The 26,270-nt window shown below is 35.6% G+C and overlaps 1 protein-coding gene and 2 long non-coding RNA genes across 7 annotated transcripts in view; 1 reads left to right on the top strand and 2 right to left on the bottom strand.

Moving 5' to 3' along the window:
• The first annotated feature begins 825 nt into the window (after positions 1-825).
• Positions 826-6,138, top strand: LOC127062216 (uncharacterized). Of its 2 annotated transcripts, none has more exons than XR_007781087.1 (5): positions 826-886; positions 1,322-1,409; positions 3,911-4,049; positions 5,332-5,441; positions 5,742-6,138. It is a non-coding gene; the product is annotated as an uncharacterized LOC127062216 (long non-coding RNA). The 2 variants fall into 2 exon arrangements; XR_007781086.1 differs by having other exon boundaries at positions 5,654-6,138.
• On the bottom strand, positions 2,815-3,802 carry LOC127062217 (uncharacterized). The gene is made up of 3 exons (XR_007781088.1): positions 3,657-3,802; positions 3,428-3,591; positions 2,815-3,329 (listed from the first exon to the last, which is right to left on the bottom strand). It is a non-coding gene; the product is annotated as an uncharacterized LOC127062217 (long non-coding RNA).
• A 1,712-nt stretch (positions 6,139-7,850) lies between the features above and the next one.
• The window catches only part of LOC127062132 (transcriptional regulator ERG homolog), a 30,783-nt gene continuing 12,363 nt past the window's right edge, over positions 7,851-26,270 (bottom strand). For 2 of the 4 annotated variants that reach the window (XM_050989829.1, XM_050989828.1), the window contains exons 3-6: positions 21,557-21,616; positions 14,706-14,765; positions 12,641-12,878; positions 7,851-11,586 (exon numbers count right to left, since the gene is read on the bottom strand). In XM_050989829.1, the coding sequence (XP_050845786.1) occupies positions 11,250-11,586; positions 12,641-12,878; positions 14,706-14,765; positions 21,557-21,616 (695 nt within the window). In that variant the 3' untranslated portion in view covers positions 7,851-11,249. Of the gene's footprint in view, positions 11,587-12,640; positions 12,879-14,705; positions 14,766-21,556; positions 21,617-22,704; positions 23,172-26,270 lie in introns of those variants that run through there. The other 2 variants (XM_050989831.1, XM_050989830.1) reach the window with 2 other exon arrangements.

The raw sequence follows: 26,270 nt of genomic DNA, 5'->3' as shown, positions 1-26,270 counted from the left end.
TTTCCGTGAAGTAGATTGCTTTCGTACTCGGAGGACTAACGACCGAAATATTCTCTTTTCGTATCGCTACGTTTAATGAGCTTATAGATTCGATGATTTTATAATTATTTAAATAATGTACAATGTACTCGAAATACGATGAAATATTTAAACAATAGTATATACCGATGACAGGTTAATGGTGATTCATTTAAGTAAATGAGAATAGAAGATAATAAATACAAACAAATAAGAATATATAAAAATAATAAGGAAATCTGTTTAATAAATTATTTTAGAATTCTTCTCTATGAAATGTGTGTGTCAACGTTTCTCGTGATCACTTTTTTATTCCCATCGCTGTGATATTCGATGTATTACTCTATTACACACACACACATAGAAGAAGATCGATATATTCATTTTCTTCGATAGTCGAGTGACAAATTGTATTCTTACAAATTGTACATGTAATATATATATATGTATATATGGAGATATATATGTAAATACATAAATCTTTCAAATTATTCGATCTATTAATTACTCATTATTTCGAGAGTAATATAGAAAGCATAGGGATACTGTATAGAGATAGATGTGATACATGTGTATGTTTATTTTATATTTCTATATATTTAAAAAATATAATTATTTCATCAGAATATTATTGCCTATATTTAAAATTCAAATTAATTACATTTGTGACGTTTTTCATACGCCTATATATTTCTGTCATATATCATTATTATTTTTAATTGAAAAAATTAATATGTGAATTGACTCACGTCGTATCGTTACGTAATCCTGCTACGGCGTCTTCTTCGTTTCCTTGTTAGTGGTCTCATCGCCATTTTGGACATGATAACAAGTGTACACGGTATTTCATCGCTCCGCATAATTACAGGTAATGAGCAGATTTTTTTTAACGTATATCTTCTTCCAATATATCAATCGATAGCTGATCGCATGATTTTTATGAAGCCGCGTTCGCAAGTTAGACCATCGTTTGCGTTTAAAAGATATTCGCGAAAATAAAATTGACATCTCGTAGATCCCCCGCATCACTATTGCGTAATACTATTTTCCAGCTTTATCGATATCTCTCTCACTTTCTGACGATATTTCATTCAATAATTTTGTATTTGTAATTGTGATCGTCCATATCCTTGATCATATATTCGATTTTCATATCCATCATAGACACACACACACACACATACACACACATTACATATCATATATAGTTATGGGTATTGTACACATATATATAGACACACATCGATATGTAAACACACACTTTTATTCGTATCGTATACTAACATGATCTTACACTTTCCAGATTTCCAAGAATTCTGTCAGAAGAAATAACACAACATTGTATACACCAGTTTTATGTTTATCTTGCTTTCTCTTCATATATATCACAGGTAAATTTATTTCATTTTAATAACATTGAACGAGACATAATAGAAAGAGAAAGAGAGTGAATGAGAAAGAGGGAAAGAAGGAGAAGAGGAGGGAGGGGGAGAGAGAGAGAGATGAATAAATTCGACATGAATTAGCACGTACTTTTCCAGAAATTTTACCAAAGAAAAGAAAAACAAGATTAGAAAAGAAATTCTTATACAGTATTTTATCGTGTTAGATCTGCGAAAGAGCTTTTAGAAAGATTTAAATCTACGAAAAAAATTAATTTCGTTTTAATTACATATTTTATTACAGAACATTTTTATTCTACCTTTATTATTAGGAATTTGTATGTTAATGTATTATATGTTAATATATATATATATATATTATCATTAATTTATTATACATTATATACTAATATATATTATTTATTTTTATTTATATTTTTCTAGTTAAGTATTATATTTTCTATTTTACTTATGTTCACCATCATATCCACATATTTTAAAATTCAAAATCTTTTTTTAGATACATATAATACGATAACACATTTAATACATATAATATTCTTAATAAACAAGTAAAGATAACATTAGGATATACATAATAGATTTAGAATTTTCTCGCTATTGTTAAATAATTCTTGGAAATGATTTCCAGTTTCCGTATAAAAATAAAAAGCAATAAATGCAAAAGCATTTGTACGTGGTAATATTTTATTGTAGATGTGTGTATGTATGTTTATTTGTGTACGCTATACTATGCGGAGTACTTAGGAAGTTCGACAAACGTACTTGTAAACAATCAAAGGACGATCAAGAAGACAACCTTTCCAGTTTTTCGCTACGCAGTCTTCGTTCGTCCGTGTAGCCTTTCAAACGTATTCAGATCTGTTCCTGTTTCGTTTAATTTTTCTTTTACGTTATATATAATATTTTATAAGTTTGATTCAATCATTCGTGATTTATTAAAAAAGAAAAAAGTGAAAAATTTGTGATTCTACCGCGAATTAAAATCAGTGCATCACTGAAGAGGATCTCAACTAACTTCGATATCGACCTACCTCATTTTCAACCAACTACAAATCATGCACTCTCAATTTCGACCTAAATCGCGGACGAGTGTTTTGGAGCCATCGTAGAACTTCTTAAGTAGTAAGTGATTTTTTAAGTTCCTCCGATTATGTCGAGGACGAAAGGTCCGAATCGACATTTGTGATTCTTTATAAATCAAATATCGCGATTCTTTACTATTTTCGCGAGAGAAAGTTATTTAAAAATGTACTTAAATATTAAAAATTTCAAATAATTAACGCGTTTAAACAAGAAGACTTTATCTTGATCTAACAAATAAGTCAAAAAATAACGAACCATTCACGAGTAAATTTCCGAAGAAATTTACTCGTGATCATTCAATGCTCTTTTACTTATTAATTACAACCAATCACTCGTGCCGATTCGGATTTTTCGTCCTCGACATGATTGAGTGATTGGAGAGACTTAAAAAATTACTTACTACTTAAGAAGTTCTACGATGGCTCCAAAACACTCGTCCGCGATTTAGGTCGAAATTGAGGGTGGATGATTTGTAGTTGGTTGAAAATGTGGTAGGTCGATATCGAAGTTGGTTGAGATCCTCTTCAGTGATGCACTGATTTTAATTCGCGGTAGTTGTTTATTAACGAACGATCACTGAATTTATTTCGCGAAACTCTACTATCTTTTATAAATACAGTCTGTGCGACTATTAAAAAATCAAAAAACTTCGCGAACAAACACTGACTCTAACGACTGCATTGCACGCAGTTCATGCAAAAACACTTATGGTTTAAATCGCGAAACTCGAACGAACAAACACTGCTTCTACTTTGCGATATTTTTATTTTAGCCGTACAAGTATTCGATTACTTCATTGCTACACGCGATGGCAATAAAGTTCTGAAACAGAAAAATAGAATCAGAATAATTTGTATCGCAGTTATAATAAGAAAATGTATAAATTATTCAAGAAATATGTGATAGAGAAATATATTTACTTGAAGTCTTCGTTGATATTTGTAGGAAAGACATCCTGCCAGAACTTCGATGCACACTCCTCGTAATACAAAGCAAAACTGAACTAGTAACTGTCAAAGTCGGTCGAAGGTCCGATTTTGTTATCATCGCTTGTAGCCAAGTATCCCTACTTCACAATTTAATTCTAAAATAAAATAATTTCCGTTTAATAACGAAAGAATGAGAGATATAGAAATGTTTTTGTATTACCTCTTCGTTATTTATCGTTATTTATCGTAGAGAATGCGTACTGTGAGAACTGCGATGTGCACTAGTCGAAGTTCAAAGCAAAACTAAACTAGAGACTGTCAAAGTCGGTCGAAGGTCCGATTTTGTTATCGTCACTCGTAGCCAAGCATCCCCACTTCACAATTTAATTCTAAAATAAAATAATTTGCATAGAGTATTTAAAAAACTAGTGATATACTAATGTATTTGCATGAACTGTTCGTTATTACTTGCAGGAAACGTATCCTGTGCGAACTACGACGTTCACTCGCCGGAATACAAAGGAAGACTAATCCAGTAATTGTCAAAGTCAATGAAAAGTTTGATTTTGTTGACATCATATATAACCAAGGATCTCGAAATCAAAATTTTTAAGTATTGAAATTTTAAATTAAAATTATTCTGTTTCTCCCGCGTTACAATCTTTTTCATATTAAAGAAATGTATTATTGTTTAAATATTAGTTTATTATATTTTGCGTACATTAGATTATTTAAATAATATAAAAATTATCGAAATTATTAATTTCTTAATTTTCTCGTTTAAAATAATTCGACGTGCACTCGTCGGAATATAAAAGAAAACTAACTCGGTAATCGTCGAAGTTAATCCTATATCCAAAATATATTTATATTACACAAGGCCAATGATCCCGATATTAAAATTATTAAGTATTGAAATTTTTAATTAAAATTATTTTTAGTTTCACACGTGTTACGATATTTGTTAAGCAAAAGTATTATCATTTAAATATTAATTTACTTTTTTACGATGTAATATTAAACCGTGGTGTTTTACTTGGTCGATGAAGCTTCTGGTATCGATGATTTTTATTTATACGATAAAACAGCATTGTCCTATTACCGATATTTTGTCAGGTCGGAAAAATAGGAATGAAAGTAAAACAATTTATTTTATCGATATTAGCGGTTGGTAAAATAGAAACCTACTACACTAACGTTCAGTAAAATAAACCCTTTTTGCTAACGGTTGGTAAAACAGAAAGATAACTATATTGATGTTATTCGCTGTAAACTATTCTTTGGATTTGGGAAGGCGCTCATATATTGGTTTTTATAAAAATAATTTATCTATACATGCAATAGATAAAATTGTTTGATTAGATACATTCAGTTTGATAAAATGAAATATAATCGGATAAATTTCACCAGTTTCGAGCCAGCTATGTTTGAATTATGTATCTGAATATTTACCATTCTGCTGATCATTCCTTGTAAGATTTTTTTTTTCTGATATATGTTGGTGTAATAATTGCCTTAACAAAATTAATCAAGAATATCAATAATTGCTGACTGCAGAATCTCCATGAGTTAATTTGAATACTATAGTTACATGTAAATATTGTATTTAAGCTCTAAATTGTGGAGACGTCCTCACTTTCGTCTAATTGAATAAGTCTGGTATGAGGAATGGTAGAGTTGCAATTTATTAAAGTTCGAATGACAGCAGAATTATTGTCACCGATCATATGAACTTAAATTTACGCCAGAACGATTGTTCGGCAGCGAATTATATAGCAGAGAAATGAAAGCAAAGGGGTAGAAGAGAAAGAAAGAGAAAGAAAGACAGAGAAGAGAAGGTGGGAGAGGGGGAATTATATAGCAGAGAAATATGTGCAGCTCGTTGTTTGTTGCAGAATGGACAAATCATTCTCATCATGGAAATATATATTACACCAAATGAACCAATTTCACGGGTTTACTGATCGTATTAATAACGTTGTGGACTTTATAAGGGATTAGTTAGGTATGTATTTCTTTTTTACGAATTATCGGTAATGTTGTGTATAAGAAACGAAATAAAATAGAAAACGAGAAACAGATAGTGAAATAAAATGCTAAAATAAATTTTATAAATTCTCTTTTTTCATTATCGTTTATAATTGTGATCATCATCATAAAGTGAGAGATATAAATTAAAAAAATAAATAAGTTATAATTTGTAACATATTTTTTTAGTTTGAAAATAATTACTAATTCTTATTTCGTAAGAAGCCAGATATGAGGAGTTACGATCATGAAAATGAAATTTCTTAATTAAAAACAGCGCAAGAATTTTGTTGATCGCTAGAAAGCATGGCCCTGCACAGTGGGAGGTCACTTGTAGGCCTCTAAGACCTGCTGACAATTGAAATCGAGTACAAAATATGAATTAGATCGATCATAGCATTTTTCTCGGTTAAATTATGAAGACGAAGCGATCGATCGAACGATGAGAAAAAAGAGGGCAGTCGTAAAGCAGAAAATCCATCGTGATTGAACGAGCAATATTTGAATTATTTTTAAATAAACGAGAAATTGAAGTTGTTCGATAAGATAAAAAATCAAATAATCGTTATGTTACATTAATATCTATAATTTCTCAAAATAAAAAAACGAGAAAATATTTCAAGTCTATTTTTCTGCGTAAACGTTATGAAAAATACGCATAATTGGTTTTTCAAAATGGCAATGTTCTATTAAAGTATACTATACTTATCTTTCGATCGTTAAGAATAAAAAATTATTCATTCCTTATCTTTTTTTAATTGATTTGTTATATTATGCCAAAAATAATAATTAATTATTATAGCAGTATAATAATTTAAAATTCAATTAAATTGGATCGATTGTTAACAGTATTTATTTTTCTCTCAAATAGCCGAGAATTACTATCGGCAAATACACATTACATTATGGAAATACTATATCAACGTAACATCTAATAGATGCTACTAATATATAATTACATTTCCATTTTAACTTCCATTCAGACTCGAAGTCGTCGATCTAAAAGATTTTCCTATTAAAAAATTATTTAAAGATGTCACCTTGATGCACGTAGTAGTATTCGAGTAGTTTTTATCCTCGCTGAGTCGAGATTCTCTCGTTTGATAGATGTTCTTCGATGAAGCAAGTAGTACGATGAATATTATCTATATATTGGTACAAAAAAGAAATCAATGGTCGAAACCATTAGAAATAAAACAAATATACGAATTTTTCTAATAGAAAAACCTCTGATGATTTTTTGATAAAAATAAAATAAGAATAAAAATCAAATCCGTTATCGTCGTCTTATTAGATGTTCAACGTAAAAAAACTTATTTGCTTGACTGTCCTCAAGTATTTAGGAGGATATAAATAGCTTATATCTCGATTGTCTCTTCGTGAAATAGAACCTTTTTTTGGAAAATGGAGGAGTAGGTAAGTAGTTAGTAGTGAATTACTGTAGTAGATATATAACTAGAAGGTTGAACTGTGATAGTAGTGAACTATGGTAGTAGGTATATAGATAGTAGGTAAGCTGGTAGCAGTGAGCTATGGTAGTAGATATATATGTAGGTAATAGGTGAATTAGTAGTAGTGGATAGATAAATAGCTAGAAGAAAAAAAAATAACAGTAGGAAAAGAAGTACACAAAACAGAACAGCTCGATGGTAACGATAGGAATAGATACAAAAGAAAAGAAGTAGAGATACGTAGGTGGTGTTCTAGAGAATAACAACGGAGTCGCGAAAAGGTGACGAGAAGAGAGAAGCTTTGGTGTGTTCTTGGTCGAGAAGGATGATGAACGGAGGTAGATAGTGGGAGGGAGGAAGGTTTCAACGTAGAAGGTTGTGAAGGAGGAGGAGGAGGGGGAGGGGGAGGAGGAGGAGGAGGAGAGCAAGGTGGAAGAGCGCGGGCGCTGATTGGTAGCAGAATCGATTAGCCGAGCCGAGCTAAACCTCCGGCAATGTGGCAGCTTCGGCGACGCCACGAATTTCCCGAATGGGGGTTTCCCGTTGGGGCGGTCCCGAACCTAGGGAGGAATACCTCGCTTTTCTCCATGGCAACCCGACCAATTCGCCAACCGCCGACAACCAAGGCTGACCTACCGTGTTCTTTGCTTTATTTCTTTTCTTCTTTTTTTATTTTTTCTCTTTTTTTTCTTTTTTTTCCATCATCCCCCTCTCCCACCTTCTCTGTCTTTCTTTCTCTTTCTTTCTCTTCTACCCCTTTGCTTTCATTCTCCTTCTCTTTTTCTTTCACGTATGGTAGAAAGAAAGAATAAGAGAGAGAGAGAGAGAGAGAGGGAGAGAGAGAGAGAGAGAGAAAGAGAGAGAGAGAGAGAAAGAGAGAGACAAAGATATACACACACCTACAATACACAACTTTGGACACTGTACTGTTCACATTGATTTTGCCGACGACTGATACAACCCCGTCGGCACGTTTAATTAGAACATGGCGACTTTAATACAAGCGCACGACAACAAGAACAACAACAGCGCCCCCTCTTTCTCTCGCATTCCTTTTCTTTACTTCTTTCTTTCTTTCTTTTTTTTTTGTTGTTGTTGTTGCTTCTTCTTCTTGTTCCATTTTCATTCTCTCTGTCTCTCTCTTTCTCTTTTCTCTCTATTTTTTTTCTTTTGCGTTCCTTTTCTTCCATTCCTCTCCACCTGACCGTCGTCGTAGCCATCGTATATACGTAGCAGCCGCTTGTTTCCTGACCTTTGAGGCTCTCTCCTATGTATGTATATGGTGTGTATGTACTTTTCTTGCTGCGTGAGAGGGGTCGCTTATCTACCTAACCTAACGCGGTCTACGCTAGTGCCAGACATCCTCGCCGCCCTTGCATCTATCATTGTCATCGTCGTCATCATCATCGTCGTCATCGTTATCATCGCCTTTCCACCATTTTTAAAAATCACGCCCACTCTCGCGGATACGCTCGGAGAGAGACAAACATAACACACACACATACACGCACACTTAAAGTACATCACATTCGTCCGATTCGATTTCAACGTTACATTCTCTCTCTCTTTCTTCCTACATACATACATACATACACGCTCACATAATACATTCTCTCATTCTCTCTCTCTCTCGCATATACATACACATACACATACACATACACATATACATATACACACTCACCACCCACACTCACTCGCGATCTAAATCTAATTCGTCTATGTTTCTACGTGTCTACACATGAAAACATCCTATCTACACGAGCATTTCTCCGACATTCCATGGAATCGCATCTAGTATTGCCAATCGAGAAACGAGAAGCCACCTTATCTCTCTTTTTTTTTTCTTTTTTTATTTGTTTTCTTTCTTTTTTTTTCGTCTTGTCGATTATATCACCCTATACATACATACATACATATAAAGCGATTCTATGGATCGTACGGAGCAGCATTTTTGATCGTTAAAAGTAATTCTATAAATTGCTTCTTACTTCTTTTTTTCTTTTTCTTTTTCTTTTCTTACGGATGGTATATTGTACAGCATACGACTTCGGGAGTTACGCTTCTATGACAGAGGTACATCGTTTAGGACGAAAACGGGGCTAATATAACATACAATAAAAGATTATCCCGGATTTCAGTGAAGAAAATAGGGGACTCGTTGGGGGAGGGGAAGGGAATAGGATGAGCGTGGGGAAGAAGGGTGAGAGGGAGTTTGTTTTTTTTCGAATTTTCGGCGTTCGGCGTTCTTCGACGAGGGCTAACTAATAATCATCATCCTTGGCCTCTCACCGAGCTATATCCTCGATTGTTGTTTGCATAGATAGAGTAGCCACACACGTATTAAAGGAATATTTATTGAAAAACATCGTTTCATAGAAAATATTTATTACTCTCTGTGTCGAATATCTCTCTGTTCATTCGTTCACGTCCGTCTGACTAGAAGGACTACTAATCGATCATGGAAAATAAATATCGCGCAAAGAAACCATGGATCTCTTTCTCTTTTTTTCTTTTTCCTTTGCATATCGGTATGTACGTATAATGTAATAATATTGTAAGTTTGGATGAGAGAGAATCGATGTTAACTCGCTGCGTGGTGTATTTTTTTTCTTTTCAGCATCATTATTATTATTAATTTTTTAAATTTGTCGCGGTTCAACTGACACTTCTTTGCCACTGTATGCCACAGTATCAAGAAGCGTATATTTGCTATTACCTGTCGTTAAACGACACGACGAGGCATCTCTATCTATACCATTATCATTAGCATTATCATTATTACTATTATTATTATTATTATTATTATTATTATTATTATTATTATTATTATAATCATTATAATTATTATAATTATTATAATTATTATTATTATTATTATTATTATTATTATTATTATTATTATATAACAAATAAGTTAAAAGAGTTTATAATACACGCATTGCTTTTAACCCTAATCGACAATCGGTTACGTATTTTGCCAATCCAAAGTGCCATGCTATTTATTTTGGAACATATGAATTAGCTTTTTCAAATCGTGTATCTATCGTTTTAAAATTGTGTGTGATAAATAGATGCAAATGATTGATATGACACTCATAACGGATTATTTTTGTATATTTGTATTTTTAAATGTTTTTTTTTGAACTATCTGACGTCTCATCATAACCGATTCGATCGGGCTGCAAAATTCAACATTTCGCTGATGGAATCACGCTGGGTCCTTATCAATAGACGAATCGACGTTTAGATAGACCAACTCCGATCGTACGATTTATCGTTACATGATTGCTTTCCATCGTGTTAATTTACGGAAATGACATCGTTATTCGTTCGTTAATATTTCGATAACATCTCAATATTATCAGAATAATTATCTTTCATTTGTTTCTATCGATCATCAAAAAAAGAAGAGAGAAAAAAATAAAAAAAAATTATCTATTCGTAAATGTCCTGAAAAATATGTAAGGATAAATCGTAATTCAAGAGAATCGTCATATAAACTTCTCGATCGTTCGCGTAATGCAATATATTTTATTTACAATGATCTTACAAGAATCCGAGCGCACCGTCGACCACGAAAGTTTCGCGAAATTGTCCGACGGGGATTGTTCGTCCCGAGTTGTTCACGTTTTCATTGTCACAAGACGAGAACGCGAATACTCAAGAATTCACGTATTTGCTTCTTAATCCTGTATCGAAGAATCGCGGAACGTCGGTAGGGAAAAGGATTTTGGGTTTGATTTTGGTACGAGTTTAAATAATTGGCGATGAATCTCCGTTGACTCGTACTACTGCGTAGACTACCGTTTCTAAGCTATCAACTGTTTCCTGTATCTATCATATGCAGTTGTAAATGTTATTTCATTTATTAAAACAAACTCATTAACACGTTAACGTAAAGATAGATGCTAATTTTGTAATAATAAAATAATAATAATAATCATTTAAATATTAAATATTATATAATAAACGAATATTATATAATAAAGAAGAGAGTTTACTCTAGTTTTTGAATAAATTAGGTATATGAAAAAAATATCTCGTGGACGGTAGTATACGTAATAGTGGATAAAAATCATTAACTCGATAGGTAAAAGAGAGCAAGGTGATTTATGGATTTGTTGAAGGGAGTTAGTTTAATAGGGTGCGACGGTGCACGATGTTGTTTTAACACACGTCCCATTAATCGATTTTGGACGTGACAAGTGCGTATCAAGACGCTTTTTTCCCGAGTTATTAGACGTTTTTGTCCCGAAAGAGATTTTCTCAGTTACGATTAGATGGTATCATTAACGCGGCGTACCAAGAGTGCCCCAATGTTCGGCAGAAGGTCATGCGTAATGGGGGTAGGTGCCAAGATGTGGCGGCACGTGTCCCGATGCCGTGTGGTGACCAGCGTAAAGATTCGCACTTGGTGTCGTCGACCAATAACTGGATGCTGATTGGAAAAGACCACCTGGTACCGAAACGGAAACTGATGCTGCTGGTGGTGGCATCAAGTTTAACTTTGCATGACCATAACCAGACATGAAGAGCTCACTTTGGTATTTGTATGCCGCGGGATCAGCCGCAGCTGGTTGCGTAGCTGCTGCTAGACCTTGAAAGTCGAACTTGTACGCGTACCTCTTCCCGTGGACCTTCGTCATGATGTTCTTATCGTAGTAGTACCTGTAGAACAATGATCCATTGGAAGGATTTTGTGATTAGATTAGAAATGTTTTTATAGCTTGTTTATTCAGTATTTTTTTCAGATTACTAGCCTCGTATTCTAATTATTAGAAAGTATATCTGCTAATTATTTTGATATTATCTATTGATTTGATTCATGTCGTCTATCGAATTATTTAGAAAGTATACTAATTCATTTCAATTTTATACCGATCATTCGTATAATGTATTGATCATTCAAGCCGGCTACCGATCATTCTTATTATTAGAAAATATATCTGCTAATTATTTTGATATTATCTATTGATTTGATTCATGTCGTCTATCGAATTATTTAGAAAGTATACTAATTTATTTAAATTTTATACCGATCATTCGTATAATGTATTGATCATTCAGGCCGACTACCGATCATTCCTGATGTTCAATATCAACGAGCGAATTCACGAAATGTGAATCCCAACCATTACCAATTTTAAACGTTCACGTGGAACATTGAGGGACGATGGAAGCGTATTGGCGAAGGGTGAAAGCGTGCGTTGTACCACTCGTAATTTTTCGCTCTCACCGTTTTGGAATACATCTAAAAGGTTCCTGCTACGAACCGGGAGTGAAGTGGAACGGGGAGCGGGAACGAAAAGCGAGCAGTCGCGTAATATAATCAGTGGATCTGATCGAAAAATAATAGCCGCGTCTGCCGGTCTGGGTAACAGTGATTGAAATTTCTCCCTCTACCTTTACGATTCTCAACAACGGCCGTCGTGCATCGTCCATACGACAACGTAACCGCGTTTTGTGCCGTCTTTTCTACTTTTCTCTTTTTTTTGCTTTTTTCCTTTTTTTTTCCTGTCGAATTTTGATCATAGTATAGGATCGTAGTATGGTATGAAATCGTTTGGTATCCAACGTTTTATATTAGTTCGTTCATTAGATCAAAGAATCGTTTAGTATATTTGCAAATCGATCTATCTAATCGTTCGCATTTAAAAATTCAAGATAAAATACCTTTTTTTGTTTTATTACGAAAGATAAGATAACCTTAAGATAAGCTTACCTTAAGGCCCTCGACAATTTGTCGTAATTCATGTTCGGTTTCGACTTTCTCTCGCCCCAACGTCTTGCCACCTCATCTGGGTCGGTCAACTTGAATTCACCGTTGGTTCCTTCCCACGTAATGCACGCGGCGTTGCTTGAGTCGGATAAAAGTTCGAGTAGGAACTGCCAGAGCTGAATTTGACCGGACCCTGAACTTGCCAAGCGACTACTCGTCGCGCTAAACATTTGGTAGGGGTCTGGAAGTAATCAAATCGACATATTAACAAATTCTTATTTAACTTCTATTTTGTCTGATAATTTTAATCAATTCTTTTTCAATATATATATATATATATTTTTATATAAACGACGAACAATGACGACGACGATAATTTTGCAAACCCTTCTAAATGTAAATTTTTAAACATTTATTTTCCTTTTATTTTCATACGTTTTAAAATATTGTATTCTTTCTCCATGGAAGAAATCGGATGTCATTTCTTGCCCTTTTTCCCGAAGCATATACCTATCCATTACACGGTTATTTCCTCGTGTTCCCCGTATCGCTCTTTAAAAGCTTTACAATGCGTCATCACCGTCGCTCGCTACTGCTCAGACTTGAAGGGCTCTAGAGTCGTACAAAAGGATATAATCGCAACCCTACAATAGAATAGAGTTCGTTTGGATCATAATAATTTCAATTGGAGGTACCGTCGACGGAGTGGTTCAAAGGGCGTCCGCGAATGTCTTCGCATTGGTCAAAAATCTATGCTAGCTTAATACTTTCTTATCCTGAAGTTCCAGAGTGTTGAACTAAAGATATGACTTATTGCAAAACGTAAATTGCAAAGTATGTAACATGTCATGTAAATATTAGGAAATACATGTGTATGATCCAATAAAAGTATCCTAATTGAAATTTATTTCAGTATATAAAACATACTTTTGCAAAAGTTTAAATATAGTTTCATCAACGTTGAAATATCGTCTGGAAATCGACGACCATGAAAGTACATTATCTTTTCGTTTATCTAGACGACTTCCGTGGAAATATATTTCAAGAGATTATGAAGGGATGAAGAGAGAGAAAGAGAGGGAGAGGGAGAGGGAGAGAGAGAGAGAGAGAGACAGCCAAACAGACAGACAGACAGAAACAGATAGATGTAGACGACGAGGATGGGGTATCCGAATTGCCGGACCTCAAAGGTCGTTTCGCTAGTTGAGTTCCCCGAATACGTGGCAGAGCGATCGCCTTTCGATCGAATGGTAACTCACTTACGAGTTAATAATGGAAAGGGGCGCGGTATACCAATGTGTGTGCTCACAACTAGGGAAGCAAGCTTTCGTAATATACGAGACCGAAGCATCGAAAACAATTTAATAAAAGGACTTTTGATTAATCGTTTTCAATGATATTTTCTATCTTCAGATTATCACCACGTCATTGACCTATCCTGAAACGTTGGACATGTATGTACTTTTTTATCAAAATATATTCGTTCGCTCTCAGGATCAAAATATTAATTGAGTGATACATAATATGTATCTCAATAACAAAGGATCCGTTATAAAGGATATTGTAATATTCTTAGAAATGATTAATCTTTCTTTAATACATATTAAATTAATACGAATATCTTTCAAATCAAAATTATAATGTTTTATACGACACATTTGTTTCCGATTCGAGTTCGAAAATTCTGGAGAAAGGAGAAACTCCAGTTCGAAAGAGAACGTTCATTTAGACCGATCGATCGGCCGAAAGGAGAAATTTCTGGGCGTGGCACGAGAAAATCTGGAGGCTGAAACTTCGCGTATATCGTTTGCGCGATTAGCGAGTAATGTAATAATCGCGAAGGTCATTCCGTGCGTTTGCCTTTCTGAACTATGTCTAGCTGTATTAAGAATCAGGTCATACTCGCATTTTCACGAATGTATTTTCTTCGAACCGTCGAGACTTCGTAAGAAATAATATTTAACGATAAAGTATGTCTTGTTAGATTTAAGGGAATATTTCATTTTCTATGAAAGTTTGAATAGAGATAAATACTTGAACTTCTCAAGAATATCTACCTACTACATACCAGGCTGCCTGAGGTGGCTGTGAGTGTCCAACGCCGACTTTGATAGGCTGCTTCCGTACCCTAAAAAAAAAAAAAAGAAAAAAGAAGGAATATACTAGCACCCGAATCGAATAAATCAAAATGATTTAATTTTTTTTAAATTTAATGCACCGAACGATATATTAAAATGCTCAATTTTTGTCGTAATATTAGTTCATATTATTATATATTCACGTTGTAAGCTATTTTAAATGATCAGTATCCTTCAGTATAAATTCAAATGATTACTATAACAATTAATACGTAGTTACATGAAGACTTCGAAAAATTTTACATTTAATATCATTGAATCTTTAAGATATTAATGATATGAGCTTATGCGCAGTCAACGAGTAGATAAAATTTGTAGGAAAACAATGAGAGATAAAAGAAAAAAAGTTATCGGCCGGTCAAAGACGGACAAAAGTATAAAGCCCGGTCGAGCGTTAGAATCCGTTAGAGAGGATTTCCGTGTAGGCAAACACGGGGCTGAGTGCTCCGTATACGTTTCTCCATGCTCATCGCTTCGATCCTACTTCTTATCACCCCCCAATTTCTTCTTCTCGTCTACCTCTCGTCTACTCGTCTTTGCACACGCTTTGTGTACACACGTACGTATGTATGTTTATGCGTCTGTCTGTCTGTGTGTGTATATGTGTGTGTTCATTCGTTCTTACGAGGAACTTGGGCAGTGGTCACGTACATACGAGTGTGCAATCTGTTTAAGACACAATGCCCCTTAATTTCGCTTCGTTATACTCCGTTTCGTTGGAAGATCGTACCAATTTGACGATCAATTTATATGTCATTAGATAAAAATAAAAAAATTAGAAGTTAACGCTGAAATCTGTTGCAAAAATCTGACACGTTGTTTTAATGAATCATCTAATGGTACTGTTATCTTTGTTAGTTTTTGTTTTCTTTTTGTATTCTTTTATCTGTACAACTTGGTCATAGAGAGGTAACTATTGAATAATCATATGTTTTATAATTAAAATCTAAAAGTGAATTTCTAAAACATGCAAGTATGATGAATGCAAACTTAAATAATGAAGATTCACTCTGATCTCATTAAATATGCGATTAGAATAAGTAAAGATTTTGTCAATTTATATCTGATATTAGCATAATATGTAAATCGAGATACATGATAAAGATTTCGTCAGTTTTTGAGAAATTTCGTGATAATCGTGACGTTTAAATCGAAAATAAAAAAAGAATTATCAAGAAATATATAAAGAAAAATCAAAATCACATCGTTGGAATGTCGTTGACAAGCAGAACGGCAGATGCTAGCTTTAAATAGCAGTTGGTATCCGCTGTGTTAAACAATTTGATTTCGCTTCTGATTGAGACGACCGGGAAAAAGCATCATCGAGGGTTCGGACAAGCAAGGAGACGATCTTTGCCAGGCGTCGACGAATCTCACGTTGTCCATGGGGTCCGCCTCAATCAACGTAGCCGCAGGGTTGCAAGATTTATTATTTTTTTCTTTTTTCTTGGATTTCGACTAAGATCCCTTTTTTCGAAAGTTTCAGGTTTACTTTGTTCTAATGTTACACGACTCTTGAAATGAATCAAAATCTATTAATATATATATATAAGTTTTATATAGTACACTTTGTACTAGATAGTATTACTGAGATTTAAGATCATGAACATTTGGAAATATTACAAAAAAATATATACGCTGCCCAGTTTTATAGATTCTAGTTAAGAACATCAACGATCGGTTTTGGATCCGTCCAAGTTCCCTATTGTCGCGTCTATATCCGCACATTCCAAGCAATTACGTTGGGCGGGGTAATCCCGTTAGGCGCACGTACCTTCCTCGAGGGAGGATCAAAGGTCCCCGTTATTCCGGCTTACTGAGCTCTTTTTCGCTCCTTCAAACATAGCTGGCACAACGACAATGCTGCTATTCTATCAGTCAAGGGGTATGAGATCTACCAACTACCTTCTTCTTTATCTTTATTTTTATCTTTATCCTTTTCTTTTTTTTCTGGCTTGGAAAAACTCGACAAAATTTCAACATGTTTTCTCTCGATTTTCTTCAACTCGAAACAACACTTTTATCTTCAACATTGTCCCATCTAAAGGAAGAAGGGTGTTCTAGAGTCGAGTCGTTTTAAACGAGGAAGTTAAGAAACCTAGTGCTAAGTTATAAGTCACGTCTTCGCGTGACTCGGCACGCGAGGCTCTTTTTAAAAGTTCTCAAGTGAACGACGTGTCACGATCTTGGCACCTTCTCTAGCTTAAGCTTTTTCTTTTCTTTTTTCCTTTATTTAAAATTTTTTTTTTATCTCCCGAAACATAATTCATCATGATCACGCTCGATTACGTATTTTTTCTTTTTCCAAAACAACATTGCTGAAAATATCAAGAATATAAAAATGTACGAATATACGAAATGTAAAAAAATTTTTCAAAATAAAAGCAAAGAGAAAAGCAAAAAATAAACAGTAAAGAAAAAAATATATATGTCTATATATATATATATACTATATATTTATATATGTGTATATGCCAAGAGAATTTCATAGGGAAGGAAAAAGCGTGACGACTTTACGCGCGACTTTGACTCTTCGTCGTGCGGTCAGAAAGTCGAGCGGGTCTTTCCCAGTGCGGAACCGCGTTCAGGAGCTGGGGGACACGCTCAGGGGACACGGATCGTGGGCAACAAGTCACCGGGAAACGACGCGTGACCATGGTCTTCGCGCTGCCAGATTTACGAGGAGAAAGAAAGGAAGAATAAAAAAAAAGAAAAAAAAAGCGAGAGAAACGTTTTTAACGTTTTTCTTCCATCAGCAGTCATCTCGAAAGTTACGTGTTTTTATTATTAATACATAGAGATTTAGAAATGAAATATAGTAACCTCCCCTTCCCTCATAACACAGGTTCATCAAATAATCCTTATATATAACACTTTGTGAATATATTTTTAGAAAATAGTTTTGAGATAAAATTAGAATATCACAAAGGTTGCAGATGAAAATTCTTTAAATTAAAAATCGATGTGAATATTTTTCCTTATGTATATATCTATCTACATTTATTATTATTATGTATCATGTTTATTTTTTATTACTTTTAATTGAGACGTTATAAAAAGAATAGACTAAAATGTTTCATTATCCTGCAATAAATTTATTTTTCTTGCAATCATGATTTCTTTCATAGAGAAAAATGTAAAGATGATTTAAAAACTGAGATATTCTAATAATGAATCTTCCATTTAATATGAAAATGTCTCTTGAAAATCATACGTAATCCAGATTTGAACAACCTGTGACTCGTATAACACAAATTCATGTAACGCACAGAACTGTAAATATCCCCCGTATTATACAGGAGGTCTACTGTATAATATTACGTTTCTACGTATCATCGAGATCGCGTCAGATTTACGTAGGATCATCGATCATTATTTACGAGCGGGCGCGTGCCTGAAGAAAATAAAGGATCGTCACGGCTCGATTTGTAATGAAAGATAAAAAGAGAAAGAGAGTGTGAGAGTAAGAGAGTAAGAGTGAGTTCTTATCTCGGCCACTCCATTATTCTTCCTATTTTTTCTTTTTTTTTCTTTTTATCCTTCTCTCCTTCAACGAGCAACGTTCTACGGGCAACAGAATGGAATTGTCAAAGAAATGCCCGTAGCATATTGGAGGGGTCGCAGGATACGACGACGGAGTCGCCGTGTCTCGCAGTTCGTATTATGTCTTTCGGTAGTACATACACGGGCACGTGCCTATGCGTGACACGTTCACGCATGGCTGCTTGCGCGTTTCGAGACTCCCCCGCCATATCGGCTCGCATTCATCTCCGATTCTCCGTTAGGAGGGTGCATGGATTGCGCTTCCACTTTAACCCTGCGTCGTTGAACGTCTATCAAGCACGAATCCCCTTGTCCCTTTTATCAAAGTGGCTACATTGCCTAGTAAGAAAAAAATGCTTTGGGTGTATAAGGAAATTTTCTTTTAAGAAACTTAGAAAATCTTAACTTTAATTTAAGATACAAAAAAGAATAGGAAAAGAGAGAAAGAGAGAGAAAGAGAGATAACAATCAGTGATCAGGTCTGATCACGTTTGGTCGTTTGGCACGCGCCGTGTCGGACTACGTAATTATCATAGGGAAGTTAGGGTTGCCCTCGGACGGACGCGCGAGCACACTCACACACACAAACACACAGTGGGTACAGGGGGTCGAGGTCCGCTCGCTTCGGGTCAGGAAGTCACGCGAGAGGCACACGCGCTTGAGAAGAGGAAGAAGGAAAGGGGGCAGAGGAAGTACTTTTGTTCCTAACGCCACTCGCCTTAAAGTCTTTTTTTTTCCCACCTACCCTAGTCGTAAAACCTTCTCTAAGACCGGATCACTTTCTTTTTTTCCTTTTTCTCTTTTTCCCAATTCCAATCTTTACTTGAGAATCATTGAAAAATATTGCTGTATTGAGAACAAGAGTTACGTAGTTTCCCTAGCTTGAATTTTGAATATATCCACTTGTCACTTATCTTACACCAATTTCTACATGTTTTTGATTGATATGTTTATTGTGATTTATTAATATTGGAAAAAAATTCATCAAAAAAAAAATTATTCGTGCATCAATCGTGCTCGAAACATATTAATTCTTTTGTGCTACGAGGTCTCCATAGGAGTGATGATAATATTTATCCATAAAATTGTTGAATCATCTCTGACTTGACACTTCATGTAGTTAATAAAACAAATTGTGAAACAGATTAATTAATTGGTTAGAAAGTACATGTGTATACATGTGTACATGTCCGTATGTATACATGATTATCAGAAATTTAAGAAATTATATCAGAGTTCATTAAGAAAAAATTATTGAAATAATTATAGTGCAAAAGGCTTAATTTATAGCTCGCTGAATTAATCTTTATATATATAAGGTTGCAACAAATATAATATCTTTAAGTATAGCTTCATGGATTTTCGAATGTTCCATTTATTAATCGAACTGTCCAGTGTTAGTGGACATGATGTTAAAGAAAGAGTTTGAAGAAAGTCATTTTTATCAGAAACTCTTGCTTGAATTTACTACTTAGTAGCCAGAACCTTCTTCGAAATCGAGATCGGTACTTTGCAATCTAAAGCAAGCGTGTTTTTAAAGTCCTACCCTGATTTTTCTTTCCATTGTTCTTCCGTACAAAGCATCACGCGATGGAACACGTACGATGGAATGGTAACTAACTTGTGTCTCGCGTGCAATAAATTCATTATGTAAAATGTACGTTAACACGTTGACTGGCATGGGGGTCACCGATGATTTGTACTAGAAGTAGATATACCAACTTCATTTAAAAAGAATTGTAAGATTCGCTTATTAAGATTTATAAAATTGTACAACGAAAGCTAGGTCAGTAAGAGTCAGGTCTATTATGAAAAAAGAAAAAAAATAAAATAAAATAAAATAAAAAGAATCAAGTACTTTTGTTTTTCAATGTGTCACGAAAGATATCAAGCAGTAATATCGATTTATGCAAAATTGCCTAGGACACGTTAAATATCGTCTACGTTGAAACTACGTTTGACGTAGAATTTGTAGGTGGCTTCCAAAGGAACAGGCGAGGTTTAATTTGGTTGGTTTGTACTCTTAGCACAAACGACGCTAGCTATTGAACACTATAGAGAAGAGAGAGAAGCTGTGATTTCAATTTCACGCTGGCAAAGAGCCGCAGAGGAAGATAGAAATAGGTAGAAAGAGAGAGAGATGATGGTACAGAGGTGGCAGAGGTGCCCCGGGTCACGAAGCGAATCTGACGCGTCGTCGCGTAATTTCATGAACCTCAGTGCTGTCCGCTCCTACCATGTTATGGCGTCGAGTGTAAACCTGATCAAAGGCAACGTGAGAGCACAACCCTCGCGATCAGAGAATTGTACCCTGCGGCTTACTATCTTACGTCCTCTCTTCTATGAGTGCCTTCTGTTTTTCGACTACTGATGGTGTCTGTGATCAAATACGTATGTATGTGCTCGTACGGATGCAAAGAGAAGTTATTGCAATCGTTAACGCATTAATTAATTCGAACAGTTTTAAAAAAAGAATCATAGTTTTCGAATTTTTATTTATTTGATGATTGAATTCGGCAGAAATGAAGCGCAATAAATTTTTTCGTTAAAATTTAAAAATGCATCTGAGATTAATGCAAACTTAAATAATGAAATCTAATCTGTGGAATGTATAAAATATAAATGAAAAAGAATGAACATGGAAATAAACGAAATATAAATATCAAGTTTAAGGAAAGATAACTGCCAAAAATAGGACACATACTACCTTGGTATATGTTTGGGAGTTATCAAAATATACATTCATTACATTTGTAGTAAACAGCTTGGTAACTCGTAACACCGGTCTGCATACACCTTGAATGTTCGCGAATATTTTTTACATTTGGTCTGGTAGCAGCATGAAGTGTGAGCACAAGTTATTTATACAAAGCGGCCCGAGGGCACGAGTCAACGAAAGACGATCGTTGTGTTAGTGTAGAGGTGTCCAGAACGATGAACAAGGCTCCGCTTGACGCGCCACTGCTTTGCCAACCGCTCCGTTGACTTCGTTGCTGTGCTAGCAGCCGTTTCTCTCTCTCTCTCTCTCTCTCTCTCTCTCTCAACAACCCCTAGGGCTGTTCACTCTCGACGGCCACAAAGGGTCCGCGGTTGAACGCGCGGCAAAGCGGCACAAAGCGACGGAAAGCGCCAGGACACCGGAATACCGGGACACCATCGAGCCACCCACGTCATCTTATTCTTTTACGTAGATGCCATTGATCAATGCAAATATAAAATTTGATAAAGTATTACTTACCCTGGCCAGGAGCCGGCGATGTCGCGTGACTCCAGCCTCCTTTGTACGAACTACTTGCATCTGTAAAATTTCAATATTATGTAAGGTTATAATTCATGACAATTTATACGTGATTTTTAAATTATTAACATTTGTTATGGATTTGGAAGTTACAGATTCAAACATTGGATCTTTTCTTTTCGATATGTCGATGATCGGTTCAATGATACAAGTAAGAGCAATATTGAAGAAATTGGTAGTTAATAGAAAATGAGTTTTATATCTCTTTTTTTTTTTATGAAGAAAGAAAGCCCCGAGGTAAATCCACAGAAAACGAATTTTCTCGACTTTTGACGCAGTCTCGAATGCCGCCGGTGTATTTACAGACAGATATATTTTCATTTGGCAGTTATTGGCACGAGGGTGGCCGGCATGTGTACATACGCAGGGCAGTATGTCAAGCTGTAGCAGAAGCTTGGTCTTTCTAGGCAAACAACGACTTAGTCGCGGACGCTGACTCGACCTTTACTTCTTACTTCGTCTCCCTTCGTTTGGTCTAAGGGTACAGTCCATTAATAAAGCCTCAAATTTCATGTTTCCGAAGACGTTAAAATCGATCGACGTTCAACGTGATGTAATCTCTGACACGTCAAATACGTATCTAGGTGATGTTATTATGTGGTATACTTTGTGATTTTATACTAAGGTAAAGGTCACCTAGGTCAAGGCTGCGCGAGTAAATATGCATAAAATAAATGTTATTACATTTTATTTGTAATTATGCATACGCATCAAGATCGATTGAAAGAATTTCAGAATATAATATAAGTTTATGAAATATTTATATTTCGCATTTGATTGATAACGAAGACATTTCAATAATACACTACTTTCTGAAAAATGAGTAGATTGATACAATCTGTCGTACCTGTTAGCATCCATTATCTTATAAATTCAATAACGAGTGCAAAACTTGTTCGATCTTTGAACGCAACACAAAACCTAACAAACACAACTCGACTTGACGATCATCTATAGGTTAGTATCTCAACCCTCACGTTATCACCTGATGATCTCACAGCAAATAATTATGATTGTCAACATGGATTTATTGGATGAAATATAGCAGTCTAACCAACACGATTCTAACGAATATATATCCCACGTACCGGCAAAAAGCATGGAGAGATTGGTGAAAGCTGTTGTTCGTGGTAATTCCGCGGTGGTGGTACCGGTACTTTTGAGGTCCAGCATCGCGCGGTTTGCCACCGACGCGGCAGGTAGCCTCGAGTTTTCGACCCCCCTGCGTTGATGGGCCTGATCCCTCTGTTAATAATGCGTTAACACCGTTGTCCTCGATAATCACTGGATCCCAACACGACTCGTCGATCATATCACAAGAGAAATTGCTGCTCGAACTCGTTCAAGATTGAACGAGAACGTCGCGGGGTTTAGCCAATTTAAAATTTTTTCTTGTTGTCGTTAGATAGAACGCGAAAATAATAGGTGGTTGCACGATAAAGGTGCCGATCATCTTGCCTACCCGCTCCGAGTAACACTGCTGCTTTTCTAGCCTCTCAACGGCTCGTCGAAAACGACGACGTGCCTATACGTCGACCCGCCCTCCATCACGATGCCATTCGGGGGTTGGCTCGTGAACGCGACACTAGGGGCGGTCTCTATCCAAGGATTGACACCCCCGTGCAAGATGGGGGTGGAAGGACGCTTGCGCTGTGCCCTTCCTCTATAGTCAGCCGATATCTCTACTCTGGTACTTCTTGCCTACGCTGCCGACGGCGAAAGCCGACTCCTCGAGTCGGACCTTGACCGGATACCTCTTCTCTTACTCTTACCTTCCTTCTATCTAAGTTTTAGCCCAACCACTCTCCATTCTTATCAACATTCTTATCGGTCTCATGCTACCGCCACTACGATTATCGGTTCACCGTTTTCCCTTCCACTTGAAAAGAACTCCTAATTTTCTGTGTCTTACCAATTCCGAAATCAGAAAATTGTACATGAGACAAATGAAATATTTTTGGATGTGTGTTCAATGTATTCTATAATTCTGTCATTACTACGATATAGAATACTTCGCGATTCTTTAATTCTAGAATTTCTGTGAAGATTATATGAGTCGCTCATTTGCCTAATCGATTAACTTCATAAAAGAAACAGCAGAAAAAATTGATAACGTTATATACATTGTACATTATTTATTATTTAACATTTTTATCATGAAGTGTTGTTCGACCTAATTATTAAGGAAATTTAATTTAAACATAACAAGTTAAGCATTGATTTTTTAATGGCACTAAAATTTTAAAAGATTCTGAGCAGTGGATTTAATCGCTTTGGTTTGTATGTATAATAAAAAAGCTCATATAATATACCATAAATCATATATAGATCATATATTATAGATCATATATTGTAAATAAAATATATATATATAATGCTGTATACATATTTCATTTACAATAACAAATTATTGTTATATATATAAGATTATATTATAATAATTTTTTAAGACAGAATTATTTATCAGATTTAACAAAATTGTAGCCAAACTAATGATATACTTTAAAATTATATAATACTTCCTTTACATATAATAGCAAATTTTCTTTCATATTTTGTCATAAAATATGTAGTATATTGGATATCTCATAATTAGTTCTTATACCTAATCTATACAAATGCATAAGTAAACAATAAATCACTAATGGTGCATTCTTTAGAATTATAGCAATTGAAATACCGTTTTCAAGCTGCATCGGTGAACGGGAACGACTGAAAGTGGCCGTTCTGAACATTCACTAATACACATAGATACTACTTAGCGAGTAGTAGAGTAACTGTGATTCATACTACCGGGATATTCTGGATGTTCGACGTTAGGTAAGGCCGTTTAACCGTGACGTGGGAGTTGGTGTTGGTCGTACTGAAGAGGGAGAGAAAGAGAAAGAGAAAGAGAAAGAGACAGAGAGAGAGAAAGAGAGAGAGAGAAAGAGAGAGAGAGAGAGAGAGAGAGAGAGAGAGAGAAGGCCCTTTCCCCAGTACCACCACGGCCGATAGACGCGGCACGCGCACGACACGCGACCGTGTACAGCCAGCGGCGCATTTAACGCGCGATCGCTCTCGAGTGTCCGCGTGTACGTTCTAGGGGATGCCAAGGGGGTTAAAGTGCGCCTGTGAAGGGAGAAAGCCGATGGTGCTACTTTTCCGCGATACTTACCCCCTCACATCGTGTCGAACCTATAGTGTACTTTAAGTTGCCAGAGTTGGAAAAGAATTGGCAAACTCCAGATAGAGTTCGAGTGGATAATACCAGGTAGATTCTGAATGGACATCGCCTGAAGTTTGTCTAGTCTATACATCAATTTTTAACTATTCTACATTTTCAGGATTGAATGAGAAATATTGAACTTTAACATAACTGGACATATCATAGACTTTGAGAGTTGTATAATAACTTGAATAAACATTGTAAGAATTCCAACGAGTCGATAGAATATGGAATATTTTTTCAAATAAATTTTCTAAAAAAAGAATTCCATGTACACTTCGACGATAATACAAAACTTAATAAAAAGTCTGAACGAATATCTCGTATACTCCTTCTTACTTACACTATACCGGCTAAAAGTCTATATATAAAAGTATGTGGAAAGGATCTTTTAGGATACAGGGAATCATACATACTGCTCGTGATTTTCCGAGAGTGCATTATCTTGAGATACTGGCGTAGTGGTATTAATGACCAACCAATGGTTCTCTTCGGCATTGCTTGCTCGCTCTACGCGGGCTGTTAGTGCGGGGGCGCGGAATATCATTGTATGCCATGAGACATGACAGGGCAGCTATTGTAACGCGAGACGCATAGCTGCGAGGAGGGAATAGAGAAGAGAGCTGCGAGGGAGCTCGAGCCAGCCAACTCCCACCCCAAGAGCCTGTCGAAGCATCGAGCTACCTCAACCTTCCCCTTCTCTCTTCTTGCCCAAACCAGCTCCCTCCTACCCCCGAACCCCCGTTCGTTTCCCTCGTTTTCGTTCCCTGCACACTGTAACACGATAAGAACCGTGTCACTTTGTTGCGTTTGTGGGGGAGATCTGCTTAAGTGTACGATGATACATATCTCGAACGGCTACCAGATAATTCTTCGCATTCAATTTGTACAATATGCTTGGATCCCTGCTTGGACCCGATGGCATCGCGCCTATCCACGCACGGGCAACTTCTAAACCATCGAGTAAACCAACCAACCAACACGAGGAATTCAACGTATCGTTGGTGATATTCCTATCTCTGAAAATAAGTTCGTCTTTTTTTACTACCTTGTATCATTGTACCTAAGCAAACAGGCAACCAGCCGCAAATAGAATTTAAGAACCAGCGACTCTTTGCATAGCATTTTAAAGAAGAACACACTTGTGAACACGTTCTCGTGGCATGTTTGTCAAACTGCAAACGGCATCGGTACAAAGCCTTCCGTTGACATTAAGTGAACTCTCCTTCGATTCATCCCTTTACGAAATAAGTGCAGATATTCTCTGGCTTGTAAATTAATTTTTCCTTTTCTTCGTTTGGTAAGAAAATAAAGATTGAGGTCATTGTGAAAGATTTTACGAAACGATGAAATTCGACTTTTAAGCCTAAATAGTTAACTCTATAACTGTACTTATATCTACTGACATAAGTTGTATTTAAGAAAAATGAAAATCTTAAAAAATAC

The sequence above is a fragment of the Vespula vulgaris genome, chromosome 3, assembly GCF_905475345.1.
Source record: "Vespula vulgaris chromosome 3, iyVesVulg1.1, whole genome shotgun sequence".
Taxonomy (NCBI): Eukaryota; Metazoa; Arthropoda; class Insecta; order Hymenoptera; family Vespidae; genus Vespula; species Vespula vulgaris.
The sequence above is the reverse complement of the archived record's forward strand: the minus strand, read 5'-3'. Positions and strand labels throughout refer to the sequence as shown.